At 41.5% G+C, this 25552-nt stretch overlaps 2 protein-coding genes across 5 annotated transcripts in view; one reads left to right on the forward strand and one right to left on the reverse strand.

Annotated features, from left to right (window-relative positions):
- Window positions 1-24907, forward strand: part of samd12 (sterile alpha motif domain containing 12) — a 191800-nt gene extending 166893 nt beyond the window's left edge. For 2 of the 4 annotated variants that reach the window (XM_079829183.1, XM_079829181.1), the window contains exon 5: window positions 22621-24423. In XM_079829183.1, coding sequence (XP_079685309.1) covers window positions 22621-22643 — 23 coding nt within the window. In that variant the 3' untranslated portion in view covers window positions 22644-24423. Of the gene's footprint in view, window positions 1-22620 lie in introns of all 4 variants that reach the window. The other 2 variants (XM_079829184.1, XM_079829182.1) reach the window with 2 other exon arrangements.
- Window positions 1-25552, reverse strand: part of vps28 (VPS28 subunit of ESCRT-I) — a 968134-nt gene that overhangs the window by 239738 nt on the left and 702844 nt on the right. The window lies entirely within an intron of this gene.

Consider the following 25552-nt stretch of genomic DNA (forward strand, 5'->3'; position numbering starts at 1 on the left):
ACAGATTTCTTTTTCCTTTATTATTTAAAGTGCTAAGAAAAAACATCCATATAAAGTCTGACGTGTTAAAATACAATGCGTTATTTCCTATTATCGTTACAATCGATTGATTACCTTTTAAAACGATGTTAGATCGATATATGTCGTCCGGAAGGCCAACTTGCCGAGCACAGATCGATGTAGTTAGATCATAGGAAAATAAATCGATACATCGATGTAGTAGATGAATCGTTACACCCCTAGTTCTGACATCAACCCGATTTTCATTTTCAACCAAAATGCAACGTCCGTCCAATGTTGGATGTCCAACGCCAATCTGACGTCATATTGACGTCTGGTGCTTGCTAGGCATGAACATCTTGGATGACATGGGGGTGAGTAAATGATCAGGAAATTTTAATTCTGGAGTGAACCAATCCTTTAATGTCGAGCCCTGTCACACAGGCTCACCAAAAGTGGAGGATTGGAAAATTGTTGCCCGATGAGTCTTGATTTCTGCTGGGACAGTCAGATGGTAGGGTCAGAATTTGGCGTAAACAACATGAAAGTGTGGATCCATCCCGCCTTGGGATGTGTAATGGTGTGTTATATGTTTTCTTGGCACACTTTGGACCTCTTAGTACCATCGTTTAAACGCCACAGCCAACCTGAGTATTGTTGCTGACCATGTCCATCCCTTTATGGCCACTTCCAGCTGGATGCGCACCATGTCACAAAGCTCAAATCATCTCAAACTGGTTTCATGAGTTCACTAAACTCAAACGGCCTGATCTCAATCCAATAGAGCAGCGTTTGGGATGTGTTGAAACAGGAGATTCGCATCAGCAGAAAAATCTGCATCATGACAATATGGACCAAAATCTCGGAGGAAGGTTTCCAGCAGCTTGCCATGAAGAATTAAGGCAGTTCTGAAGGCAAAGTATGTCTCTATTGTTCATGTTTCTCCAGCCTTCACTGCAAATGATAGGATGCTGCTGTGCAGGAGAGAGCAGTGAAGGCTGGAGATGCTCAGGCACAACACAGCAAATGCCTACATAAATAGACCCATTTATTTCACCTCAGATACAGTGATCTTTTGTTTGTTGTTGGAAATCAGGGCAGAGAGAAGACTAAACTTATGAGCCGCAGCAGAACAGGACGACCTATTTAAGTCTGTGGAAGAATGCATCGAGCATGTTGTGCTTACTGTAAATGTGCTAGTCTGTAAATGTTTTTCCCTTGCAGGCAGAACTATACAGGGGACAGTGTGACAGATGGGACCTGTGGACGAAAATATATATACGTGTGAGCAGAACAGATGCTGCGTTAGTGTGTAACTAGTCACGCAGACAGAAATTCATCAAATGCGAGTCACTTGAAAATGAACTTCGGATGACATTTTGAGGACGAAGTGATCACGTTATTATTTGTTACATGTATACAGTGTTCCATGTTAACTCTTTCCCCGCCATTTTCCGGCTTTCCTTGTTTCCACTGTTATCTGGTAGGGGGCGCTATGACACATCTGCTGATAAAGTACAGAATCTCCTGATCAAAACACAGGAGAAGAAGAAGCAGAAACAAGCGATATCATATCTAAGCAGATGCTTATGTAAAATAATGTGATCAACAACATTAAAGCGCCCCTGTTATGGCATTTGAAAGGTTCCTATTTTTGTTTTGGGAGTCCCCAACAACAGGTTTACATGCATGCAAGTTCAAAAAACACTTTCTCATAATATGCAATTATTTTTAACTTATTCGCTCAACGCTTCATTTAGCGTGACACTAATCTGCGGTGATTGGTCAGATAACCCAGTCAGTTGTGATTGGTCAGATGGCCCAGTCAGTTGTGATTGGTCAGATGGCCCAGTCAGTTGTGATTGGTCAGATGACCCAGTCAGTTGTGATTGATCAGATGGCCCAGTCAGTTGTGATTGGTCAGATGGCCCAGTCAGTTGTGATTGGTCAGATGGCCCAGTCAGTTGTGATTGGTCAGATGACCCAGTCAGTTGTGATTGATCAGATGGCCCAGTCAGTTGTGATCGGTCAGATGGCCCAGTCAGTTGTGATTGGTCAGATGACCCAGTCAGTTGTGATTGATCAGATGACCCAGTCAGTTGTGATCGGTCAGATGACCTAGTCAGTTGTGATCGGTCAGATGGCCCAGTCAGTTGTGATTGGTCAGATGGCCCAGTCAGTTGTGATCGGTCAGATGACCTAGTCAGTTGTGATCGGTCAGATGGCCCAGTCAGTTGTGATTGGTCAGATGGCCCAGTCAGTTGTGATCGGTCAGATGACCCAGTCAGTTGTGATTGATCAGATGGCCCAGTCAGTTGTGATCGGTCAGATGGCCCAGTCAGTTGTGATTGGTCAGATGACCCAGTCAGTTGTGATTGATCAGATGGCCCAGTCAGTTGTGATCGGTCAGATGACCTAGTCAGTTGTGATCGGTCAGATGACCTAGTCAGTTGTGATCGGTCAGATGGCCCAGTCAGTTGTGATTGGTCAGATGACCCAGTACGTTGTGATTGGTCAGATGACCTAGTCAGTTGTGATTGGTCAGATGGCCCAGTCAGTTGTGATCGGTCAGATGACCCAGTACGTTGTGATTGGTCAGATGACCTAGTCAGTTGTGATTGGTCAAGCGAGGCTGAAAACGGGGGCAATATGCTAATGTTTCACCTTGACGTCACATCGAAGCGGCTTGGGATTCGTTTTAAAAACGATTCGTTTAAATGACTCAGAGTCGACTCTTACTTTTGAGATACAGTAAGTGTATGTCTAGTGGTGTCAACAATAATCGATTCAGCGATGCATCGCAATGCGGGGCATGCACAATTCAGCATCGATGCGGCAAAGTGCCATAATCGATTATGTCACCGTTTATTTTCTGGCCTTGAGTTGGACAATAAAGTTGTGAAGTTTCAATTACTTCCAGGGTCATAACAACAACAACAATCAAGATGGCTGAGGCGGAGGGAGATGACCGCGATAGACGGGTAATTAAAAACGCACCCAAAGCTTGGAAAGCGGACATCTGGGCACATTTCGGATTCTGACGCCGGCTTCACACCGCACGCGGAGCGGTGGGTATGGAGAGCCGGAGCCCGCGCCCCCATTGTGGATTCACACTGGCAGCGTTTGTCTCGCGCATCTCGTATATTGCAAATACAGACAAATATTGTACATTATGTCACATTTTCCGGTCTCCTCCTCCGAGCCCCGTCTGTCTCGTGCTTTGATTTATGATGGGCAGCATATGCTGCAAATGCGACCGTGTTTCCCCTCTGTCCCAAACACATATGCATATAACTTGTTGTATATAAGTAGTTCACATGATAAATGTAAGTTAACATTAAAGTGAATATATGCTTCTACTTTTAATCATTTAAACAGGCTTTTGAAGTTTGGGCAAAAACTTCTGGCAGTGTTGTGTTTTTCATTTTTTTAACAGCTCTGGATGTCATATGGTTGTGAAACACACGGGGCACTTCACTACATGATTTCATGGTGAAATTTGTTGTTTTCCATGTTAATCTGGTCAGTTTTGATCAAGAACAATCCACTGTGGCTTTAAATCAGCGTGAGCAGCGCGGCAAAAATAGACTCTGCGCAGAAACGATCGCGGCACTGCTGCTCCTGCTCCTGCGATACGCTGCCGCGCCGCCTCTGCGTGCGATGTGAATGCTCTAATCTGTTAACATGGGCGCCGAAAAAAATACGCACTCCTTACGCCCTGCTAACGCGCCTGCCACACTAAAATCAAGCACGTTGGCAATACAACTAACTTCACGAACCATGTTTATCGTTGGCATCCTGAGTTGGCTTCAACAACAACACAAAAAGTCGACATCCCAGCCAAGAATTCACGAGTCCCGATAGTGTCAACGTTACTGTGTGTGTTGCACTGAATATTTTTATTGCTGGGTGCCTGGGTGGTGGTTGTTGTTACAATAGTGTGACTGTAATTACGGATTAATATTTGCACAGGAGTTCATGAAGTGCCCTGTCCTAGAGCGTTTTACTGTGTGTAAAAAAATAACATTTATGTTCACTGCTGGAAAAAGTTGGCTTAGTTGGTTATTATTGCTCTATATAATTTCAAATGGTTCTAAAGCGAGAAGAGAAACATTTCTCATTCAAAGCACTGAAAAGAGTGATTTATGTTTTCTTTTTCAGGTTTGAAAATGCCATATCCAATACCCTGTACCATTCAATTTTATTTAATGACATTTATGTCAAAGATACAGGAGAGTGATAATACACACATAGCAGCCAATACAATCTGTTGTTCAATATCTGACTGCTTGTATTGCCTCATGACTGATTAAAAATTTGCCTTGTTGTGTGCAGTAGAATTTTGATGCATCGCAATGCATCGTAGAATCGAATTGAATCGAATCGTTAACTGGTGAATCGTAATCGAATCGAATTGTGAGGGCAGTGCCAATGCACACCCCTAGTAACCTCCATAATAGGGGCACTTTAAACAGCATATAAATCAAAACGGGGTAATGTTACTGAATGAAATGTCGCCCCAGGACGAGCGATAGGACTGTGAAGCTGATGGACTCCATCTACTCCATCTGTGTTTTGATCAGCGCTCTGAATCCCATCTGGATGGAGTCTTTGACAAAAACATGATTTTCTCAGCTTTTTGCTCAAAATGTTTGATAAAAAAGAATGCATGAAGCTAGAGTAAAACAAAGTTTAACAGCAGAGGCTCTGATCTGTCTTTTGATGTATTGCATGTTCCGATAACCATGCAACAAAATATTCTGAGGGCCATGAAACCTTTGTGAAAACGATCAAGAATGCGTGCGGTGGCTGGCAACCTTTTTTCAAAAACGCCGGCGGGGAAAGAGTTAAAACACACAATATAGCTTCAAGCTCAAAGCCTGTTGGAAATCCCTTTATTGTGGAGTTAATCTACGAGTCAGGGGTTTGATTAAATGTGTGTGTGAGTATTATTGCCTCGGATCATTTGCCGAAACAGAAGTTGTGCATGTCAGAGATCTCGTAGAAACCTTCTTGTAAAATCTCGGCTGTACTACAAAGGGGAAGCGCTGTCAGTTTTTGGTGGATCTGCACACTCTCAGGGTTATGTTTGAGGAAAGGAAGAGAATCTGGTGTTGAGGCAGGCGAGGGTTGTGCTCTGATTCAATAACACTGGTAAGAACTCATTATGAATGCATAGGTTGCCTCCAGCTTCTGTTACTCTTGAGCTTTCCAGGATTCCTGGCGCTCCATTTTTCTTTCTCTTCCTCTCCTCTCTCTCCGGCTCCATTCTCATGGCCGCTCAACTGTAATGTGTTTGAATCCGATCTATATTTCAGAGATGGGAAACGATCTAATGCTATCTTTCCGCCCATTCAATGAGCCATACATCACATCAAGGGAAGGTTGCGTTGACGAACGTCCCGTTCATTTGTTTGGGGTCCAAACTACAGGTTATTTTGCATGGAGAGATCAGCAGCCCGAGCGAATCTCATTGTTTCAGATTTGAACGGGGAACGGAGCGAGTCCTCCCGCTGTCACATTCAGCCGGTGATAATTAATCAGAGAGAAGAGAATGAATCCAAAGAACAGAAAAGGGGAATGACTCATTTGCAGTGGGTTTTTTATTGTATAATCCTCAGCTCTTGTTGAGTTAAAGGATATCCTTTGAATTATTGTGATACAGTGATATTGTTCTAGTCTCAGACATCCAGTGGCAAAGTTGACGGCATAATTTTCAGCAGAAGAAAAGCCATGTTTGAAACGATTAAGAGTGCCGTGATCTACAATTACATTTAAAACCCCTTACAAAGAAATACCATAACATGTACTATGAATGGTTACCATATTCAGTTCTTGGCATTTACATTCTTGCTTCTCATTGATACACATAATTATATATATATATTGTGAACAAAGTTGCGAGCTAAACCTGACCAAAACCTTCTTTTGGTGATGTTGTTGTTGACTGTGAAAGTTTTCTGTGGGTTGGGGTACCTTTTGAATAGTATGCAAATACCAAAGTATTCAGGGATCTAACGCTATTTCATGAATTCTGCCTTATTTACACTGTTAAAGAGTTGATTCTCATGATAAACATGGCCAGCATTTCAAAAAAACGAGTTGGACGTATGATGGAGTATTTCTGTGCCAAATACACTCCTTCAGGATTCAAACAAGTTTCGAATATGGCCCTGTATGACGTCATAGAGGGCGGAATTCCTTATATGGACGTACACACACACACACACACATACACACTTCACAAATAACCCAGTGTTAAGGGAACAGTGGATGCAGTTTGTGTTTCCGGAGTTCTGCAAGTGTGTGTGTTTGTTCCCGGTCATGAGTGGAAACCGCAGGCGTGAGTGAAACTGATCAAATGTGTGTGTTTTGTTGGCAATTGGTGTGTAAGTGCATATAATGTGAACAACACCAACGTATAGAGAATCAAACGTTATCCAGTGTGTGTGTGCACGCCTCCACGGACTCGGGTGTTTTCAGAAAGAATCGGTAAAGTGTATCTTATTATAGTAATTGCAATAACTGAGTAATAACTGAACCTACTCCTAAACCTAACCTTAAACCATGTAGTTACCTTATATTACCCAGTACTTTCTTAAGTGCGCTGTAAGTGCACGTACTGTAAAATAAACTGCAAACAGAATCATATGGTAAATGTTCAAAAACAATGTTACTTCTATGTAGGGCCGCGCGATATGGCCCAAAAAAATGATCACAATATAATATTCCATATCAGTCGATATCGATAATTATCACGATATATGTCAAATCTTTATTTCTTTAAAGTTTAAAGGCATATTTTTGCTCCTGAGTGAAAGATGTAGAAAACAGACATTTAACTGTGGTTTTAAACTATCCTTTATTGTCAAAACATGACAAACACTTCCCAAACAGGTGAACAATTTATCAAAACTGAAGTAGATTTATTTATTACTAATAAAATATTAATATTAATCAATATTCATAGAGTAGAATATTATTAATATAAATAGAATATAAATAGAATATATCAAATAAATATCTATAGTAAAATCTAGAACTGTAATGATAACATTTGGCTCTGCTGACTGCAAATGCAAAGTTAAAGTGCTTTAAAGATAAAGTTTGTCAATAAACTAAAAAATCTTTCTGGTCAGCAAGCCAAACCTTTTAAATAAATGACATTGACAATATAAATAAAATAATTGTTTTTTTTTGTTTTTTATTCTACACTCTATATATCTCAATAATATAATTACATATACTTAATTAAAATAATTGTGTAAGTAGTAAAACAATAAAAACGCAAACGGGCAAAAAAACGTTTTAGAAACATTTTGAGTCCCCCTCTCTTGCCTTACAGTGGATTGGTCCAGCGCACCGACACACACATATACACACACACACACAACTGCAGTGGGCTGTGAACTCCAGTAAGGGCTGTCAAGTCCATTTTATTCACTTTAAACATCGGATGAAATTATTTTATTACTCTTTTAATACAGGCAATGCTGAGTTATTAATAAATCTCCAAAGACAAAAAATTATGATACCGATGTATTTTTCCATAGGTCCGATGTTTTAGTGATTATAGTTTGGTAACGTTAGCTTGTTGTAAGTCGCCCTAACAACTAACAAGGCGACAAGCCTATGCGTGAACTTAGGTAGAGTTAGCGCTGTGTTGGGCTCAATACATGCACAGCATTACGCATAGCGCGCAAGCATTATATCGATAATTTATCGAACTGTTGTTATCGTTTTATCAAGGAAAATTATTTAGCGATAATTATCGTTATCGTTTTATCGCCCAGCCCTACTTCCATGGTAAAAAAGTCATAAATGTCCATATTTTCAGTACAAGGTATTACATATACTTCACTTTTCTAAAATAAAGCGTAGCAAATTCTGTTCTTTGGTCTCCCCTATATGTGATGAGTGTAAAGCTGCCAAGGGTTCCCTGGCACATCTTTTTTGGGGCTGTGCACAAATTCAGAGTTTTTTGCTAGAAATTTTCCAGTTTTTTGCCAAGGTCTATAACTGTGTTTTGCTTCCTGACCCAATGATAGCAATTCTTGGTTGGTCAGATTCATTGGAGTCTCTCAGTCTAAAGGTACGGTTACCTGTTCAATATAGTATAGGGGTGTAACAGTACACGTATTTGTACCGAAGCTTTTCGGTGCAGGGCTTTCAGTGCGGTTTCCGAATGCAATCTTTAACAGTTAACAGTCGGCTTGTTTAAAGCGCGGACACACTTCAATCCGAGTTCCCACGCGAACATATTAAGTATTCAGTCCATTTTATCACCAAATTCAAACGATAAATCCCGTTTTGACGCTCTTTAATGTGGTGTGACTGATCAATCATCACAGTTCAAACGGCCGTGCGCCTCGTACACCCACGTACATGCGATCATCTCTTCCTAAAGAATAAACATGAATGAACATCTGAAGGTATGTTGAGGATACATTACAACTTACTGTCACGTCTCATATGTGGTGTAATCGCACAGTCAGTGTTTCAATGGCGGAAAGACCTCGATATATATATACACTCACCAAAAGGATTATTAGGAACACCTGTTTAATTTCTCATTAATGCAATTATCTAATCAACCAATCACATGACAGTTGCTTCAACGCATTTAGGGGTGTGGTCCTGGTCAAGACAATCTCCTGAACTCCAAACTGAATGTCGGAATGGGAATGCTAAATGCCTTGTTGATGCTAGAGGTCAGAGGAGAATGGGCCGACTGATTCAAGCTGATAGAAGAGCAACTTTGATTGAAATAACCACTCGTTACAACCGATATATTCAGCAAAGCATTTGTGAAGCCATAACACGCACAACCTTGAGTCGGATGGGCTACAACAGCAGAAGACCCCACCGGGTACCACTCATCTCCACCACAAATAGGAAAAAGAGGCGACAATTTGCACAAGCTATAAGTAGAGAAATCAACTCTTTCACTAAATATATGACCTATATTAGCCGTTATATTCATTATATTCAGACCCACTGTATATCAGGTGGCTTTAACTACTATGTACTAACATTTTAATTAATAATTTGATACATTGCAATTATTGTGTACATACATGTTACATTGTACTTACATTTTTAAAAATACTTGCATGTAATTACATCTGTAAATAATTTATGTAGTTACATTTGTAATTACACAGTTGACACTTCCCTTACACCTAACTCTACCCTTAAACTGACCCACACCACCACACCTGTCCCTAACCATACCCTTAAACTGACCCACACCACCACACCTGTCCCTAACCCTACCCTTAAACTGACCCACACCACCACACCTGTCCCTAACCATACCCTTAAACTGACCCACACTACCACACCTGTCCCTAACCCTACCCTTAAACTGACCCACACCACCACACCTGTCCCTAACCATACCCTTAAACTGACCCACACCTGTCCCTAACCCTACCCTTAAACTGACCCACACCACCACACCTGTCCCTAACCCTACCCTTAAACTTACCCACACCACCACACCTGTCCCTAACCCTACCCTTAAACTTACCCATACCACCACACCTGTCCCTAACCCTACCCTTAAACTTACCCACACCACCACACCTGTCCCTAACCCTACCCTTAAACTGACCCACACCACCACACCTGTCCCTAACCCTACCCTTAAACTTACCCACACCACCACACCTGTCCCTAACCCTACCCTTAAACTGACCCACACCACCACACCTGTCCCTAACCCTACCCTTTAACTTACCCACACCACCACACCTGTCCCTAACCCTACCCTTAAACTGACCCACACCACCACACCTGTCCCTAACCCTACCCTTAAACTTACCCACACCACCACACCTGTCCCTAACCCTACCCTTAAACTGACCCACACCACCACACCTGTCCCTAACCCTACCCTTAAACTTACCCACACCACCACACCTGTCCCTAACCCTACCCTTAAACTTACCCACACCACCACACCTGTCCCTAACTCTACCCTTAAACTTACCCACACCACCACACCTGTCCCTAACCCTACCCTTAAACTGACCCACACCACCACACCTGTCCCTAACTCTACCCTTAAACTTACCCACACCACCACACCTGTCCCTAACTCTACCCTTAAACTTACCCACACCACCACACCTGTCCCTAACTCTACCCTTAAACTTACCCATACCACCACACCTGTCCCTAATCCTACCCTTAAACTGACCCACACCACCACACCTGTCCCTAACCCTACCCGTATCCCACCTCAATGTCAGCAAAGGTGTTTTGCAATACAATTTGAACGCAGTAAGTAGCTACATTGTACTTATTTTTTGATGAAAGTACATAGTAGTTAAGGCCACCTAATATAAAGTGGGGCCTTATATTCTACTAAACCTGTTAATGAAGTCTGGATTATTTAATGTATGTTTCAATAAATCTGTCATGAAAATGACAGTCACTGTGTATAAAGGATTATATTTCAACAATGAATTGGGGGAAAAACTACTTTATAGTTAGATTTAGAAGTTATTAAGTTTATGTTTGCATAATGTGTTATTTGTGTGTTGATTATTATTCCTAAAAATAGATATCAACTGAATTTAGGCTAATAGTTTGTGCTCTGTTGTTAACCTATATAATTTACTGAAATATCTTCAATAAACTTTGTTATAATTTAATTCATGTAAGTACAGACACTTTTTTTCACTGAACCACTGTTTAATAAAAATAAATAAAAAGCAATTTTGTAAAACTGCTGTACCGAACCATGACTTTAAAACCGAGGTATGACCGAGGTGGTATGATTATATCTTTATAAGTTATCTTGCTTTTGTGGAAGATAAACACTAGGCCTGTCTTTTCTGACTGGCTAACTGGACTTCTACATTACATCTGGAAATAATTAGATACTCCATTTCCGGGAATTCTGCAAAATGTGGGAACCAGTTTTTACTTTTTTGTCGAGCCAGAAGGACTAATCATTTATTTAAGATCTGTATTAATCACTTTTATGCGATTATTGTGATTTATACTTTGTAGCAGAGATTTGCTTTGTATATTGTCTGCTTTTTGGGGTGGTTTTCCATAATGCACATATTTCTGTTGTATGAAGGGTCTTGTTGTCTGTTTTTGATGTTTAAAGCTGCACTGTGTGATATTTTCCCCCATCTAGCGGTTAAAGGTATATGACCATCCAGTGAATATTAGTTTCTCTTCCTCTCAATTCCGATTTCGTTTTAACTCCTACAGTGGCCGATTTAGTCCAAGATTAACATGGCTTCTAGTTCGACCTCGTCCACATTGGACACGGTGCCATCGAGTGTTAAAACGCCAAAGGCGAAGCTTGAATTTACGGGTATGTCCCTCTTTGGCTAATGTACTTTCAAGATGGAGGAGCAACATGGCGACCGGCATTCGAACCCCTCACCCGTATGTGTTTTCAATGGCATATTATAAACTTACGAGAATACTTTATTACTTGAAAGAAGTAAATATACATTAATGAGCACATATATATTTTGAAAGAACTAAGTGTTTTTAGCTAAGAATAAAGTAAAAAAGTTACACAGTGTAGCTTTAAAAAAACGTAATAAATGTACAAATGTCCATATTTCGTGGTATTACCATGGTTTTGCTAGTGAGGATGTCCGTACTGTACATATATTTCCTCTGTTTTTTCTATGACGTTGATGGCTGTAGAGCAGCGAGCAGCGCCCTTTGGCTGGATAGATGTCGAGAAGATGTGTGTGTGTGTGTGTGTGTGTGTGTGTGTGTGTGTGTGTGTGTGTGTGTGTGTGTGTGTGTGTGTGTGTGTGTGTGTGTGTGTGTGTGTGTGTGTGTGTGTGTGTGTGTGTGTGTGTGTGTGTGTGTGTGTGTGTGTGTGTGTGTGTGTGTGTGTGTGTGTGTGTGTGTGTGTGTGTGTGTGTGTGTTCCGCTGCGAGTCTAAATATGTACCTGTCTCCCTGCAGCATGTCAGCAGTCCTTGGCAAATTGAAGGAAAATTCCTGACCTTGATTTGCAACAAACAAAAACAAAAAACGAGCGGCTTTATCGTTCCGCTGAACCTCCAGAGCCGCCTCCCACTCCTCCGTCCTCGACAACAGCGTTGTTACGCGGCTGTTTGGGATGGAGAGCCTGTGTACGCCGCTTTGACAGCTTGTCAGGCTACCCCATGATAATGAATTTCAAATGCGAGATATGCTCTGTGTAGCCAGCAGCCAGTGTGTTCTTGGACCGTTTGTGTAGCGTGTGTGTGTGTGTGGATGCTTAATACACTCGATACAACAACATGATTCATATAAGGATTTTTTATGGTGAATTCATACTCGTACTACCATCTGAATGTCACAGATGTCATATGTCAGTTAAATCGGGATGCGTTTCGTACTTCTGGCTTCATTTTTCTCTTTGTCTTTCCTGTCTTTCTCTCCTAAAGGTCAGATGAGAGCTATCGATTCACCACCGTTTTCTTTCTCTCCATCCTTTTCTCTTCTGTATCTTTAACTGTCTCTTCCATCTGGACTATCAGTTCATCTGTTACTTTCTACACATGCGCTTCCCATTTAATTCCCATTTTCTCCCCAGAGGACGGTTGCTCAGAAGTTGCTCTTTCATCACGGCTGTCTTGATGTTAGGGCTTGGCTGGGGGAATTCGCTCTGGTTTAGGGACTGATGTCGGGGAAAAGGGTCACAATTTATTCCAAAGGGTAAATTCTGGGGCCGGTTGCACCAGCTGGACACACACCCGACTCGCTGTAAAATGTGTTTTAACTAGATGTTGCACCAGACCAAGGCCGTTTTCAAACATGTAGATCGTTGGCTTTGTTCCGAAACAGGGATTTAATTTGTTACAATGTCGCATTTTATTCTTGTTTCTGCATTTCCTGACTTTAAATAAATAACCATTTCATTGCTTGACATTAACACCCGCCAAATGTGTGTGTATTCCAGTGTGTGTAGTCACTCCTACTAGCCGCTTTGGCGGGTTGAATTTGATATATAATATATCCTCCTGGGACCCAGGAATAGACTTTTGTCCACTGTACATTATATGTTAGTGAATTTCTCTGACATCATACACAGTTTTATGTCTGGATGTCCTGTAAAGAGCACATCCGGGGCTTTGCAGAGATCCCAAATGTTTGGAGGTTTTATCAGGACAACAACAACAACTCCTCGGTCTTTAAAAACGGCTGACATTAATGTGTAGCACTCTTACACAAAAATGTTGTGTTAAAAACAACCCAAGTTGGGTTGAAAATGGACTAACCCAGCAATTGGGTTGTTTTAAGCAAACATTTAACCCAACTGCTGGGTTAAAACGACCCATTCACTGGGTTAAAACAACCCAATTGCTGGGTTAAAACAGCCCATTCACTGGGTTAAAACGACCCATTCTCTGGGTTAAAACAACCCAATTGCTGGGTTAGAACAACTCATTCACTGGGTTAAAACAAACCAATTGCTGGGTTAAAACAACCCATTCTCTGGGTTAAGCAACCCAATTGCTGGGTTAAAACAACCCATTATCTGGGTTAAAACAACCCATTATCTGGGTTAAAACAACCCATTCTCTGGGTTAAAACAACCCATTCACTGGGTTATAACAACCCATTCACTGGGTTAAAACAACCCAATTGCTGGGTTAAAACAACCCATTTACTGGTAAAACAACCCAATTACTGGGTTAAAACAACCCAATTGCTGGGTTAAAGCGACCCATTCACTGGGTTTAAACAACCTAATTGCTGGGTTAAAAAAGCCCATTCATTCGGTTAAAACAACCCAATTGCTGGGTTAGTCCATTTTCAACCCAACTGGGGTTATTTTTAACCTAGCATTTTTTAGAGTGTATGGAAATATGATGATTCAAAAACCCCTTATGACGACAATGACAACGAGGACCGTGACGTCGCCCGGTATGGCGCAGCCGGGGCCCCACCCTGGAGCCAGGCCTGGGGTTGGGGCTCGTATGCGAGCACCTGGTGGCCGGGCCTTCCCCCACGGGGTCCGGCCGGGCTCAGCCCGAAGGAGCGACGTGGGGACACCTTCCCGTGGGCCCACCACTCACGGGAGGGACCGTAAGGGGCCGGTGCGGAGAAGATCGGGCAGCAGTCGAAGGCAGGAGCCTAGACAACCCGATCCCTGGACACGGAAACTGGCTCTTGGGACATGGAATGTCACCTCACTGGCGGGGAAGGAGCCTGAGATTGTGCGTGAAGTTGAGAGGTTCCGACTAGAGATAGTCGGAATCACCTCTACGCACGGCTTGGGCTCTGGAACCACACTCCTCGAGAGAGGATGGACTCTTCACCACTCTGGAGTTGCCCATGGTGAGAGGCGGCGGGCTGGTGTGGGTTTGCTTATAGCCCCCCAGCTCTGCCGCCATGTGTTGGAGTTTACCCCGGTGAACGAGAGGGTTGTTTCCCTGCGGCTTCGGCTCAGGGATAGGTCTCTCACTGTTGTTTGTGCCTACGGGCCGAACGGCAGTGCAGAGTACCCGGCCTTTTTGGTGTCCCTGGGAGGGGTGCTGGAAAGTGCTCCGACTGGGGACTCCGTCGTTCTACTGGGGGACTTCAACGCCCACGTGGGCAATGACAGTGAAACCTGGAGGGGCGTGATTGGGAGGAACGGCCCCCCTGATCTGAACCCGAGTGGTGTTCAGTTATTGGACTTCTGTGCTAGTCACGGTTTGTCCATAACGAACACCATGTTCAGGCATAAGAGTGTCCATCAGTGCACATGGCACCAGGACACTCTAGGTCGTAGGTCAATGATCGACTTTGTGGTCGTTTCATCTGACCTGCGGCCGTATGTCTTGGACACTCGGGTGAAGAGAGGGGCGGAGCTGTCAACTGATCACCACCTGGTGGTGAGTTGGATCCGATGGCGGGGGAGGAAGCTGGACAGACCCGGTAGACCCAAGCGTACTGTAAGGGTCTGCTGGGAACGTTTGGCCGAGCCCCCTGTCAGAGAGATCTTCAACTCCCACCTCCGGCAGAGCTTCGACCGGATCCCGAGGGAGGCTGGAGATATTGAGTCCGAATGGACCATGTTCTCCACCTCCATTGTCAAAGCTGCCGCTCGGAGCTGTGGCCGTAAGGTCTCCGGTGCATGTCGAGGCGGCAATCCCCGAACTCGGTGGTGGACACCGGAAGTAAGGGATGCCGTCAAGCTGAAGAAGGAGTCCTATCGGGCCTGGTTGGCTTGTGGGACTCCTGAGGCAGCTGACATGTACCGGCAGGCTAAGCGGACTGCAGCCCGGGTGGTTGTGGAGGCAAAAACTCGGGCCTGGGAGGAGTTCGGTGAGGCCATGGAAAAGGACTATCGGCTGGCCTCGAAGAGATTCTGGCAAACCGTCCGGCGCCTCAGGAGGGGGAAGCAGTGCCCTACCAACGCTGTTTACAGTGGCGATGGGCAGCTGTTGACCTCAACTGGGGATATCGTCGGACGGTGGAAGGAATACTTTGAGGATCTCCTCAATCCCGCCATCACGCCTTCCATTGAGGAAGCAGAGGCTGGGGGCTCAGAGGAGGACTCGTCCATCACCCGGGCTGAAGTCACCGAGGTGGTCAAGAAACTCCTCGGTGGCAAGGCACCGGGGGTGGATGAGATCCGCCCTGAGTACCTCAAGTCTCTGGATGTTGTGGGGCTGTCTTGGCTGACACGCCTCTGCAACATCGCGTGGCGGTCGGGGACAGTGCCTCTGGGATGGCAGACCGGGGTGGTGGTCCCTCTTTTTAAGAAGGGGGACCGGAGGGTGTGTTCCAACTACAGAGGGATCACACTTCTCAGCCTCCCCGGGAAAGTCTATGCCAGGGTACTGGAGAGGAGAATACGGCCGATAGTAGAACCTCGGATTCAGGAGGAACAGTCTGGTTTTCGTCCGGGCCGTGGTACACTGGACCAGCTCTATACCCTCTACAGGGTGCTGGAGGGTTCATGGGAGTTTGCCCAACCAGTCCACATGTGTTTTGTGGATTTGGAGAAGGCATTCGACTGTGTCCCTCGCGGCATCCTGTGGAGGGTGCTTGGGGAGTATGGGGTCCGGGGTCCTTTGCTAAGGGCTGTCCGGTCCCTGTACGACCAAAGCAGGAGTTTGGTCCGCATTGCCGGCAGTAAGTCAGACTTGTTCCCGGTGCATGTTGGACTCCGGCAGGGCTGCCCTTTGTCGCCGGTTCTGTTCATAATTTTTATGGACAGAATTTCTAGGCGCAGCCAGGGGCCGGAGGGTGTCAGGTTGGGGGACCATGCGGTTTCGTCTCTGCTCTTTGCGGATGACGTTGTCGTGTTGGCCCCTTCTAACCAGGACCTTCAGCATGCACTGGGACGGTTTGCAGCCGAGTGTGAAGCGGCTGGGATGAGGATCAGCACCTCCAAATCCGAGGCCATGGTCCTCAGTCGGAAAAGGGTGGTTTGCCCTCTTCAGGTTGGTGGAGAGTTCCTGCCTCAAGTGGAGGAGTTCAAGTATCTAGGGGTCTTGTTCACGAGTGAGGGGAGGATGGAACGGGAGATTGACAAACGGATCGGTGCAGCTTCTGCAGTAATGCGGTCGATGTACCGGTCTGTTGTGGTGAAGAAAGAGCTAAGCCGTAAGGCGAAGCTCTCGATTTACCGGTCAATCTACGTTCCTACTCTCACCTATGGTCATGAGCTTTGGGTCATGACCGAAAGGACAAGATCCCGGATACAGGCGGCCGAAATGAGTTTTCTCCGCAGGGTGGCTGGGCGCTCCCTTAGAGATAGGGTGAGGAGCTCAGTCACTCGGGAGGAACTCGGAGTAGAGCCGCTGCTCCTCCACATCGAGAGGGGTCAGTTGAGGTGGCTCGGGCATCTGTTCCGGATGCCTCCTGAGCGCCTTCCCGGGAAGGTGTTTCGGGCATGTCCAACCGGGAGGAGGCCCCAGGGAAGACCTAGGACACGCTGGAGGGACTATGTCTTCCGGCTGGCTTGGGAACGCCTCGGTGTCCCCCCGGAAGAGCTGGAGGAAGTGTCTAGGGAGAGGGAAGTCTGGGCATCTCTGCTTAGACTGCTGCCCCCGCGACCCGGCCCTGGATAAAGCGGAAGAAGATGGATGGATGGATGGATGGAAATATGATGATATTTTGGAATTATAATTTAAATCAGATTAATTTTCAAATTGTTGGTTATAAATCAACATCTCAGGAAAATGCTATGGGGTTTCTAATTTCTGTTACAAATGTCCACTGTAGAGACGCCAGGGGCCCGTTCTTCGTACCTCGCTTAATACATCTAAGATGATTTGACAGATCCCAGATCTTTTAATCGTGATAACTGATCTCTGGCTAATTTGGTTCTTCAAACGAATTTGCGGATTGGATTAAAATATCTGGATTAAATGATCTAAGATTACTGAGCGTTCTTTTTTTCCCTGAAGAGGGCAGATGCATCGATACTCGAAACCACGATCAGCATTGTAGCGATTGGCTGGCGTCAAGACAGCAACGTAATGACATCATATAATTAAAAAGCCACCTGGCAAAAAACTTGACAAATTACACACAAAACCCCCACGAATTTCTGAACCTTTATAAGGAAACAGCCAAACGACCAAACCAACATAAAAGTTATAATAGATAAATGATAAATGTTTTTTTTTATTTTTTAAACATGATTACCAATTATTTATATTCACAATTTTATACAGCATTTGTACACCCTTTACATTTTTATTTCAATGTTGTAATTTAATTTTTTATTTAATTTGAAGCAGATTTGTAACGTGACAGTATTTAAATTTCTTATGGGTCAAGATCAAATTATCCTCTCTTGTGCTGCATCAAGCCATCCCATAATATCTGTGATCACTTAATGCACGGCTCAGATTAACTGTACAACATGTGTGTAAACCAATAAAAACAAAATTATATAAAGTAATTATTCCATCACAAATAAATCTCTCAATCAAGTGGCTGTGTCTATAGTATTATACACAACATTATACATTCTCATATACATAGACAATATAACATTTTTATATTATTATTTAAAATTATTATTATTGCCCCTGGTTCAGTAATGCACTCTTGTAATAAAGTAGCAGTGGCTGGGACAGATTTTAAGTATCACCTCAAGATGCGATCTAATCCTGTTTACATGAAATAAGCCGCTCGAGCAGGTTTAAGCTTACGGACCTGTTACTATGACAGCAAGTCCAGGATGAGCTTCGAAGAACCAAACAATCCAAGATCATGCCAAATCGTCAACAATCAAATCCAGCTAACTGAGTTAGCTAGGTACGAAGAACGGGCCCCAGGACTTAAGTCATGTTTATCAGGCAGATTGGAAACACAACAAATGAATAGGGAAAGAAATTACATATCAATATTCCTATGAAATATTAGATATTACAATGAAAATTTTGCCAATTATTCCTCCCATTATTACACTTCTATTTTCATTACATGTTGCACCAAGAACACATTAATATGCAAATTAGATGCAGTGTATAGATACATTGTATTGAATGGGAAAATCCAAGTATAAGCCATTTTACCCACATATTTCAGAATCATCTTTAAACAAAGTTTGGTTAAAAAATCCTGAAACCTAAAAATTGATTGGTGAATTAAAAATAAATGCCATTGTTTTTGCCTATACATGCAATTTCATGTAATTTAATTTTTTTTGGTGTCAACTACGTATCATAACATATGAATAAAATATCTTTTTTTTTTTTTATATATATATATTTTTTTTTCATTTGTTTCTTATGCGCACCATAGACTGTAAAAAAAATATGGACGTAGTGTCCGTGACGTCACCCGTAGGATTCTGAAGAGCAGTTTTGAAGCGTAAAGTCGGGTCGAGATCCCGGATAATAGAAAATGATCAAAGAGGCGGGACGTGGGCGGAGCTGAAGTGATGACTAACAGACAGCAGACAAACGACAATCCACCTGTCACTCAAAGTGGCCACGCCCTTAATTATGCAGAACTTTAAGGCTTTATATAATGTAAACGAATGAGTAATAAAAACACCCCCCCCCCCCCCTCACAGTCGTCATGTAGGGCAACATTAGCCGTACAGACCAAAAGCACAACCTGTCCCAGACTGTAAACATGTGTTCTTCTGCTGTAAAGTTGGCCATTTTAACATGAGCTCAATGAGATTCTGCTCCTTCTGGAGTCTGCCTCTAGTGGCCAGTCCATGAACTGCAGTTTAAGTCACTTCCGTATCGGCTTCAAGAGAAACTGGAGGAAGAGCCGCTTGTGTGCACACATAAAACCGCCTCTCAACACTAAATTTAGTTCTTTTTTGTGCTTTGTCAAATACACACAAAATAATGTCAAAATGCCGGTTTTGGCAAGTATTCACGTAAACAGTTCAGAAAGAAAGCGCATGTGTAACAGTGTAATGGATCCGTGCGTCAGCTCTTAAAGTGACAGCAGCCTAATATTCCTGCTGCCAGATTAATAGATCATATGAATAAATATCTATATGGCAGTTTTTCCCGTGGTATCAATTGTGGCCCGTGAAAATCCTGAGTGGCTTGTAACTTTGGAAAACCACTAGCCCAGAGTGACTGCTGAGCAAAAGAGTTCATGTCAAGCCCTGGTTAGGACGTTTGCGTTGTAAGAATGTACATGGAATTCAACACTAGAGTAACAGATTTATTCACTAATGATGTCATGAGCATTTCAGTTCCTTATTATTAGCGGCGTTTGTAACTGTGTCAGTGCGGACGTGCATCGCCTACTCTGGCTGTAGATTTAGATCAGGGGTGTCCAAACTTTTTTAAAAGGGGGCCAGATTCGATGTTATGAACACATCCGGGGGCCGGTCCTTTTATATATATATATATAACATAACATGTTGTGTTTCTTGGCAGATTTGACAAAAGCTTGAGTTGACAGTAGAGTAGCTTGAGATGGGACACAGATGTAAATTTATAGATATTTAACAATATCTGTAAAACTTTCATCAACCAAAATGTTTTAATGGGTGAAATTTAAATATTATTTCTGAGTTAGAACTCTATTCTTATTTAAATTAACGGGTACTCTATTTAGATCAGCATAGGCAAAAAAAGTTTTTCTTACGTAGTATTTCTGTCTTTTTTCTAGGGCTGCCACTAACGACTATTTTTATATCCATTAATCTATCGACTAATTTATCGATTAATCTATCGACTGATTTATCCATTAATCTATCGACTAATTTATCCATTAATCTATCGACTAATTTATCGACTGATTTATCCATTAATCTATCGACTGATTTATCCATTAATCTATCGACTAATTTATCCATTAATCTATCGACTAATTTATCGACTGATTTATCCATTAATCTATCGACTAATTTATTGACTGATTTATCCATTAATCTATCGACTAATTTATTGACTGATTTATCCATTAATCTATCGACTGATTTATCCATTAATCTATCGACTGATTTATCCATTAATCTATCGACTAATTTATCGACTGATTTATCCATTAATCTATCGACTAATTTATCGACTGATTTATCCATTAATCTATCGACTAATTTATAGATTAATCTATCGGCTGATTTATCCATTAATCTATCGACTAATTTATCCATTAATCTATCGACTAATTTATAGATTAATCTATCGACTGATTTATCCATTAATCTATCGACTAATTTATCGGCTGATTTATCCATTAATCTATCGACTGATTTATCCATTGATCTATCGACTAATTTATAGATTAATCTATCGACTGATTTATCGATTAATCTATCGACTAATTTATTGACTGATTTATCCATTAATCTATCGACTAATTTATTGACTGATTTATCCATTAATCTATCGACTAATTTATTGACTGATTTATCCATTAATCTATCGACTGATTTATCCATTAATCTATCGACTGATTTATCCATTAATCTATCGACTAATTTATCGACTGATTTATCCATTAATCTATCGACTAATTTATCGACTGATTTATCCATTAATCTATCGACTAATTTATAGATTAATCTATCGGCTGATTTATCCATTAATCTATCGACTAATTTATCCATTAATCTATCGACTAATTTATAGATTAATCTATCGACTGATTTATCCATTAATCTATCGACTAATTTATCGGCTGATTTATCCATTAATCTATCGACTGATTTATCCATTGATCTATCGACTAATTTATAGATTAATCTATCGACTGATTTATCGATTAATCTATCGACTAATTTATTGACTGATTTATCCATTAATCTATCGACTAATTTATCGATTAATCTATCGGCTGATTTATCCATTAATCTATCGACTAATTTATAGATTACTCTATCGACTGGTTTATCGATAAATCTATCGACTAATTTATCGATTAATCTATCGACTGGTTTATCGATAAATCTATCGACTAATTTATTGATTAATCTATCGACTGATTTATCCATTAATCTATCGACTAATTTATCGATTAATCTATCGACTGATTTATCGATTAATCTATCGACTGATTTATCCATTAATCGATTAATCTATCCACTAATCTATCACAATACTTTTAGATTTTTCTACTTAAAAACATTTAATTTAACTTGCAGGTTTGGCCTTCAGTAGTGTACTAAAAGTATAAATGTAAACAAGCCCTTGACAAAATGTAAAACTGAAAGAGTAAAAATGTAAAAAGGTACAAATTTGTAAACCAACATAACCAAAACAAAGAGAATATCAGCAAATACAAAAATAATGACTTCGAGATGTTTGCAGCAATCACATTATTATCAGTCATGTTAACACTAACCACTATTCTGAACAGGTTGGGATGACCGAAGTCTTATTTCATGATAAGAGTAATTTAATATTTTTTAAATGTAATTTTACAATATAAATATTTAATTTTATTGTATCTGTTTTTTTTATGTAAATAAGACAAAATGTAAATTACAAACAACATGACAAAAACAGTGCTTTATTTTCCGCTACAGTAGCTCTATTTAACAGTAGCATTCAATAAAGAAATTAAATAATCATATGTAAAAACAAAAATGCATAGTCTGCATAGTCACTCTGTAAATTAACTATACACTGATTCTTTATAAATATATTAAAGTTATTCAGGGGGTGATTTTCGTTACGCTTTTGGCGCGTTAATGTTTCCCTGGCCTAAAGTCTAGTACTGCCACCTTGTGTTGACATTGTGAAACTGCACAATTTTGTCAAATATGCGTGGCGGACCACATTTAATATATTTAGTAGACACACGCTGCGGGCCTTTTGAAATTCATCCCGGGCCGCATTTGGCCTGCAGGCTGGACTTTGGACACCCCAGATTTAGATGGTGCAACAAGTGTAAATATTTATCGGAAGGCTGGACTTTTCCAAGTCCAGCTGGTGCAATCGGCCTTTTATTTTCTTCACTCCAGACTCTATAAAGCATATCTTTATTGACCTTGCAGTGTCAGTGAACTGAGCAGAGCCCCTGTTCTGTCTTCACTGGAGTTAGGGAGTCTTGCCAAACCCGTTAATTAAAGGGGATGTCCACATATTTTTGGCCAAGTATTGCATTAAAGATATCTTATTTATGTGTCTTTATTCTGGCTCCGCTCTCCTCTTTATTAATTTCCTCTGTGTTGTTTGTGTCTTATGTTTGTCTCTTCTCTCTTCTGTGTTTTCAGCCTCTCTGGAGAGTTCGCCGTAACCCCAGCGTTCCTGGAGATCCATCTTCCCCGACGTCCACTTCCAGCCCCTGCGGTCTTCCTTCCTTTAACGCAGATCCTCCCTCTGATCAAAACTATCCTCAAATGGATCCGACTGATCTTCAGTAGCTCTTTACGGCATATCAGCAAACACAACCTCGAAGAACCGTCCGGACTATTGATGTTCACTTTTGGACCGTGTGAAAGACTTGCTGCTGAATTGTGTACTTGTTGTATGTAATCCTGGAGTGTAGCACTTTATCCTCTCTTCCTGCCAGCGCTCAGCACACGGCCTGTTAGCATATCTATCATTATATCTAGCTAGCTAGCTACTAGCTATCTATATGGCTTTGTCTATCAATCTGTCCATCAATCTAACTGTATATCTAGCTAGCTGGTTAACATCTAGCTAACTATATAGGTAGATATCTAGCTAATTAGCTGTAGATTTATCTATCTGTCTATCTAGCTAGCTAGCTGGCTAACTATCTAGCTATCCATATGGCTTTGTCTATCAATCTGTCCATCAATCTATCTGTATATCTAGCTAGCTGGCTAACATCTAGCTATCTATATAGGTAGCTATCTAGCTAATAAGCTGTAGATTTATCTATCTGTCTAGCTAGCTAGCTAGCTAACATCTAGCTATCTATATAGGTAGCTATCTAGCTAATTAGCTATGGATTTATCTATCTAGCTAGCTGGATAACATCTAGCTATCTATAGAGTTGTTATCTAGTTAATTAGATATCAACCTATCTGCCTATCTTGCATTCTAGCTAGTTAGTTTGCTAATTAGCTATCTATATAGCTTTATTTATCTATCTATCTGTCTATCTAGCTAGCTAGCTAACATCTAACTAACTATATAGTTGCTATCTAGCTAATTAGAAATCGGATCTTGCTAATTAGTTATATATATATAGCTTTATCTATGTCTATCTAGCTAGCTAGCTAACTATCTTTTTATCTATATAGGTAGCTATCTAGCTAATTAGCTATAGATTTATCTATCTGTCTAGCTAGATGGCTAACATCTAGCTAACTATCTAGCTATCTATATAGTTATCTAGTTAATTAGATATCAATATATCTAGCATTCTAGCTAGCTATCTTGTTAAATAGCTATCTATATAGCGTTATCTATCTGTCTATCTAGCTAGCTAGCTAACATCTAGCTAACTATCCATCTATATAGGTAGCTATCTGGCTAATTGGCTATAGATGTATCTATCTGTCTACCTTGCTAGCTAGCTAACATCTGGCTATCTATTTAGGTAGCTATCTAGCTAATTGCTATAGATGTATCTATCTAGCTAGCTAGCTAACTATCTAGCTATCTATTTAGGTAGCTATCTAGCTAATTAGCTATAGATGTATCTATCTAGCTAGCTAGCCTAACATCAAGTTAACAATCTCTATAGCTAGCTATCTAGCTAATTAGCTATATAACTACCTATCTGTCTAGCTAGCTAGCTATCTATCTATATAGTTGCTATCTAGCTAATTATATATCAGTCTGTCTGTCCATCTAGCATTCTAGCTAGCTATATAAGTAGCTATCTAGTGAATAGCTATCTATATAGCTACCTATCTGTCTGTCTGTATCTATCCATTCATCTAACTATGATAGCTGAATAACTATCTGTATAGCTAGCATGTTTATCTGGATAGGTAACTATATAGGCCTAGCTTGGTATACTAGCTGTCTAGATAGATAATCAAGCTATCTTCACATGTAAACCCACAATAGTGACATGAATACTACACGTCTCTTCCTCTCTCTTGTGTCTGCCGTCTCTTTGTATAATGTAAGACGTCTGGTCGACTAGCTTGGTTAGTTGTCTCTTTGTCTCTGTATGTCCCCAAGCTTGAATTCCCTCGCCATCCATCAAAAGCGAGAGCCCGTTATTACGTATATATATATATATCCCGTAGACTGAAGTGCACTGTGACTGACCAGGTCTCTTTAAAAGACAAGCCCACCCTTCCACAGGGAGAAATCCTCCTTTCATCGCCGGACCAAATGCATTATACCCTCATCTCTTGATCCGAAGCCAATCTTGGGGTTTGACTCTTGGTGGAATTCAATTAGAAGGAAGGATGAAGCAACTGAGCTCAGAGCTGTGAAACTGCATAGAATCAGAAACGACGATTTTTTTGGGGGGGAAGAAGGGGAAAAATAGATGACAGTCTCACCCTGCCATTGGGGAAAGACAAGGAAATGGAACGGCATTATTAAAAAGTCTGAGCATTTTTTTTGGAGAATACAGGACTTGTCTCTATAACTTCCCACTCACTGTATCTTTTTGAATAGAGATCCTCACAAAGGCTTCACTGTTAATACGACATGGCCATTCACTGTTACCTTTTTAACTTGGAAGCACATGGAAGTCCTGAATCAAACTGTGTCTTTGTACCCATTGTCACCTTTGTATCAAACAAGAGCCTCAGGCGTCAACAAGGCTTCCCACCACAATTGTAGCATGACTCCGCAATATCACACACCTTCCTCAACAAAGAATTGATCAACTTCGGTTGTTTCGAGGGCCATGGTAATAGATTACATGTGGCCGAAGCTTTGCCTTACAAGACGCTTTCGATTGCAATGAGATCCAAAAATTGAGTGTTATCGATTAGACCTTGTCGATTAGATCTCATATTGGCCTGTCTGGCTCACAGGATGGAGTCAATACTGGGAATCTGGGGAAAAGCATGTTCCAATTTAAAAAACTAGCTACCATTTCATGCCTTTGTGCTTTTTTTTTTTTATACCTTTGAGAGGGCTTTTGATGACCGAGGGAACTCGTGAAGGGCTGAGAGGATGAAAACCATTCATTGGTTTTATAGCTGCTAAACTAGTATAGATATCACTGGAGAATGTCGAGCCACAGAAGTGAGAAATATTAAA

The sequence above is a fragment of the Gobio gobio genome, assembly GCF_949357685.1.
Source record: "Gobio gobio genome assembly, chromosome: 11".
Lineage (NCBI taxonomy): Eukaryota > Metazoa > Chordata > Actinopteri > Cypriniformes > Gobionidae > Gobio > Gobio gobio.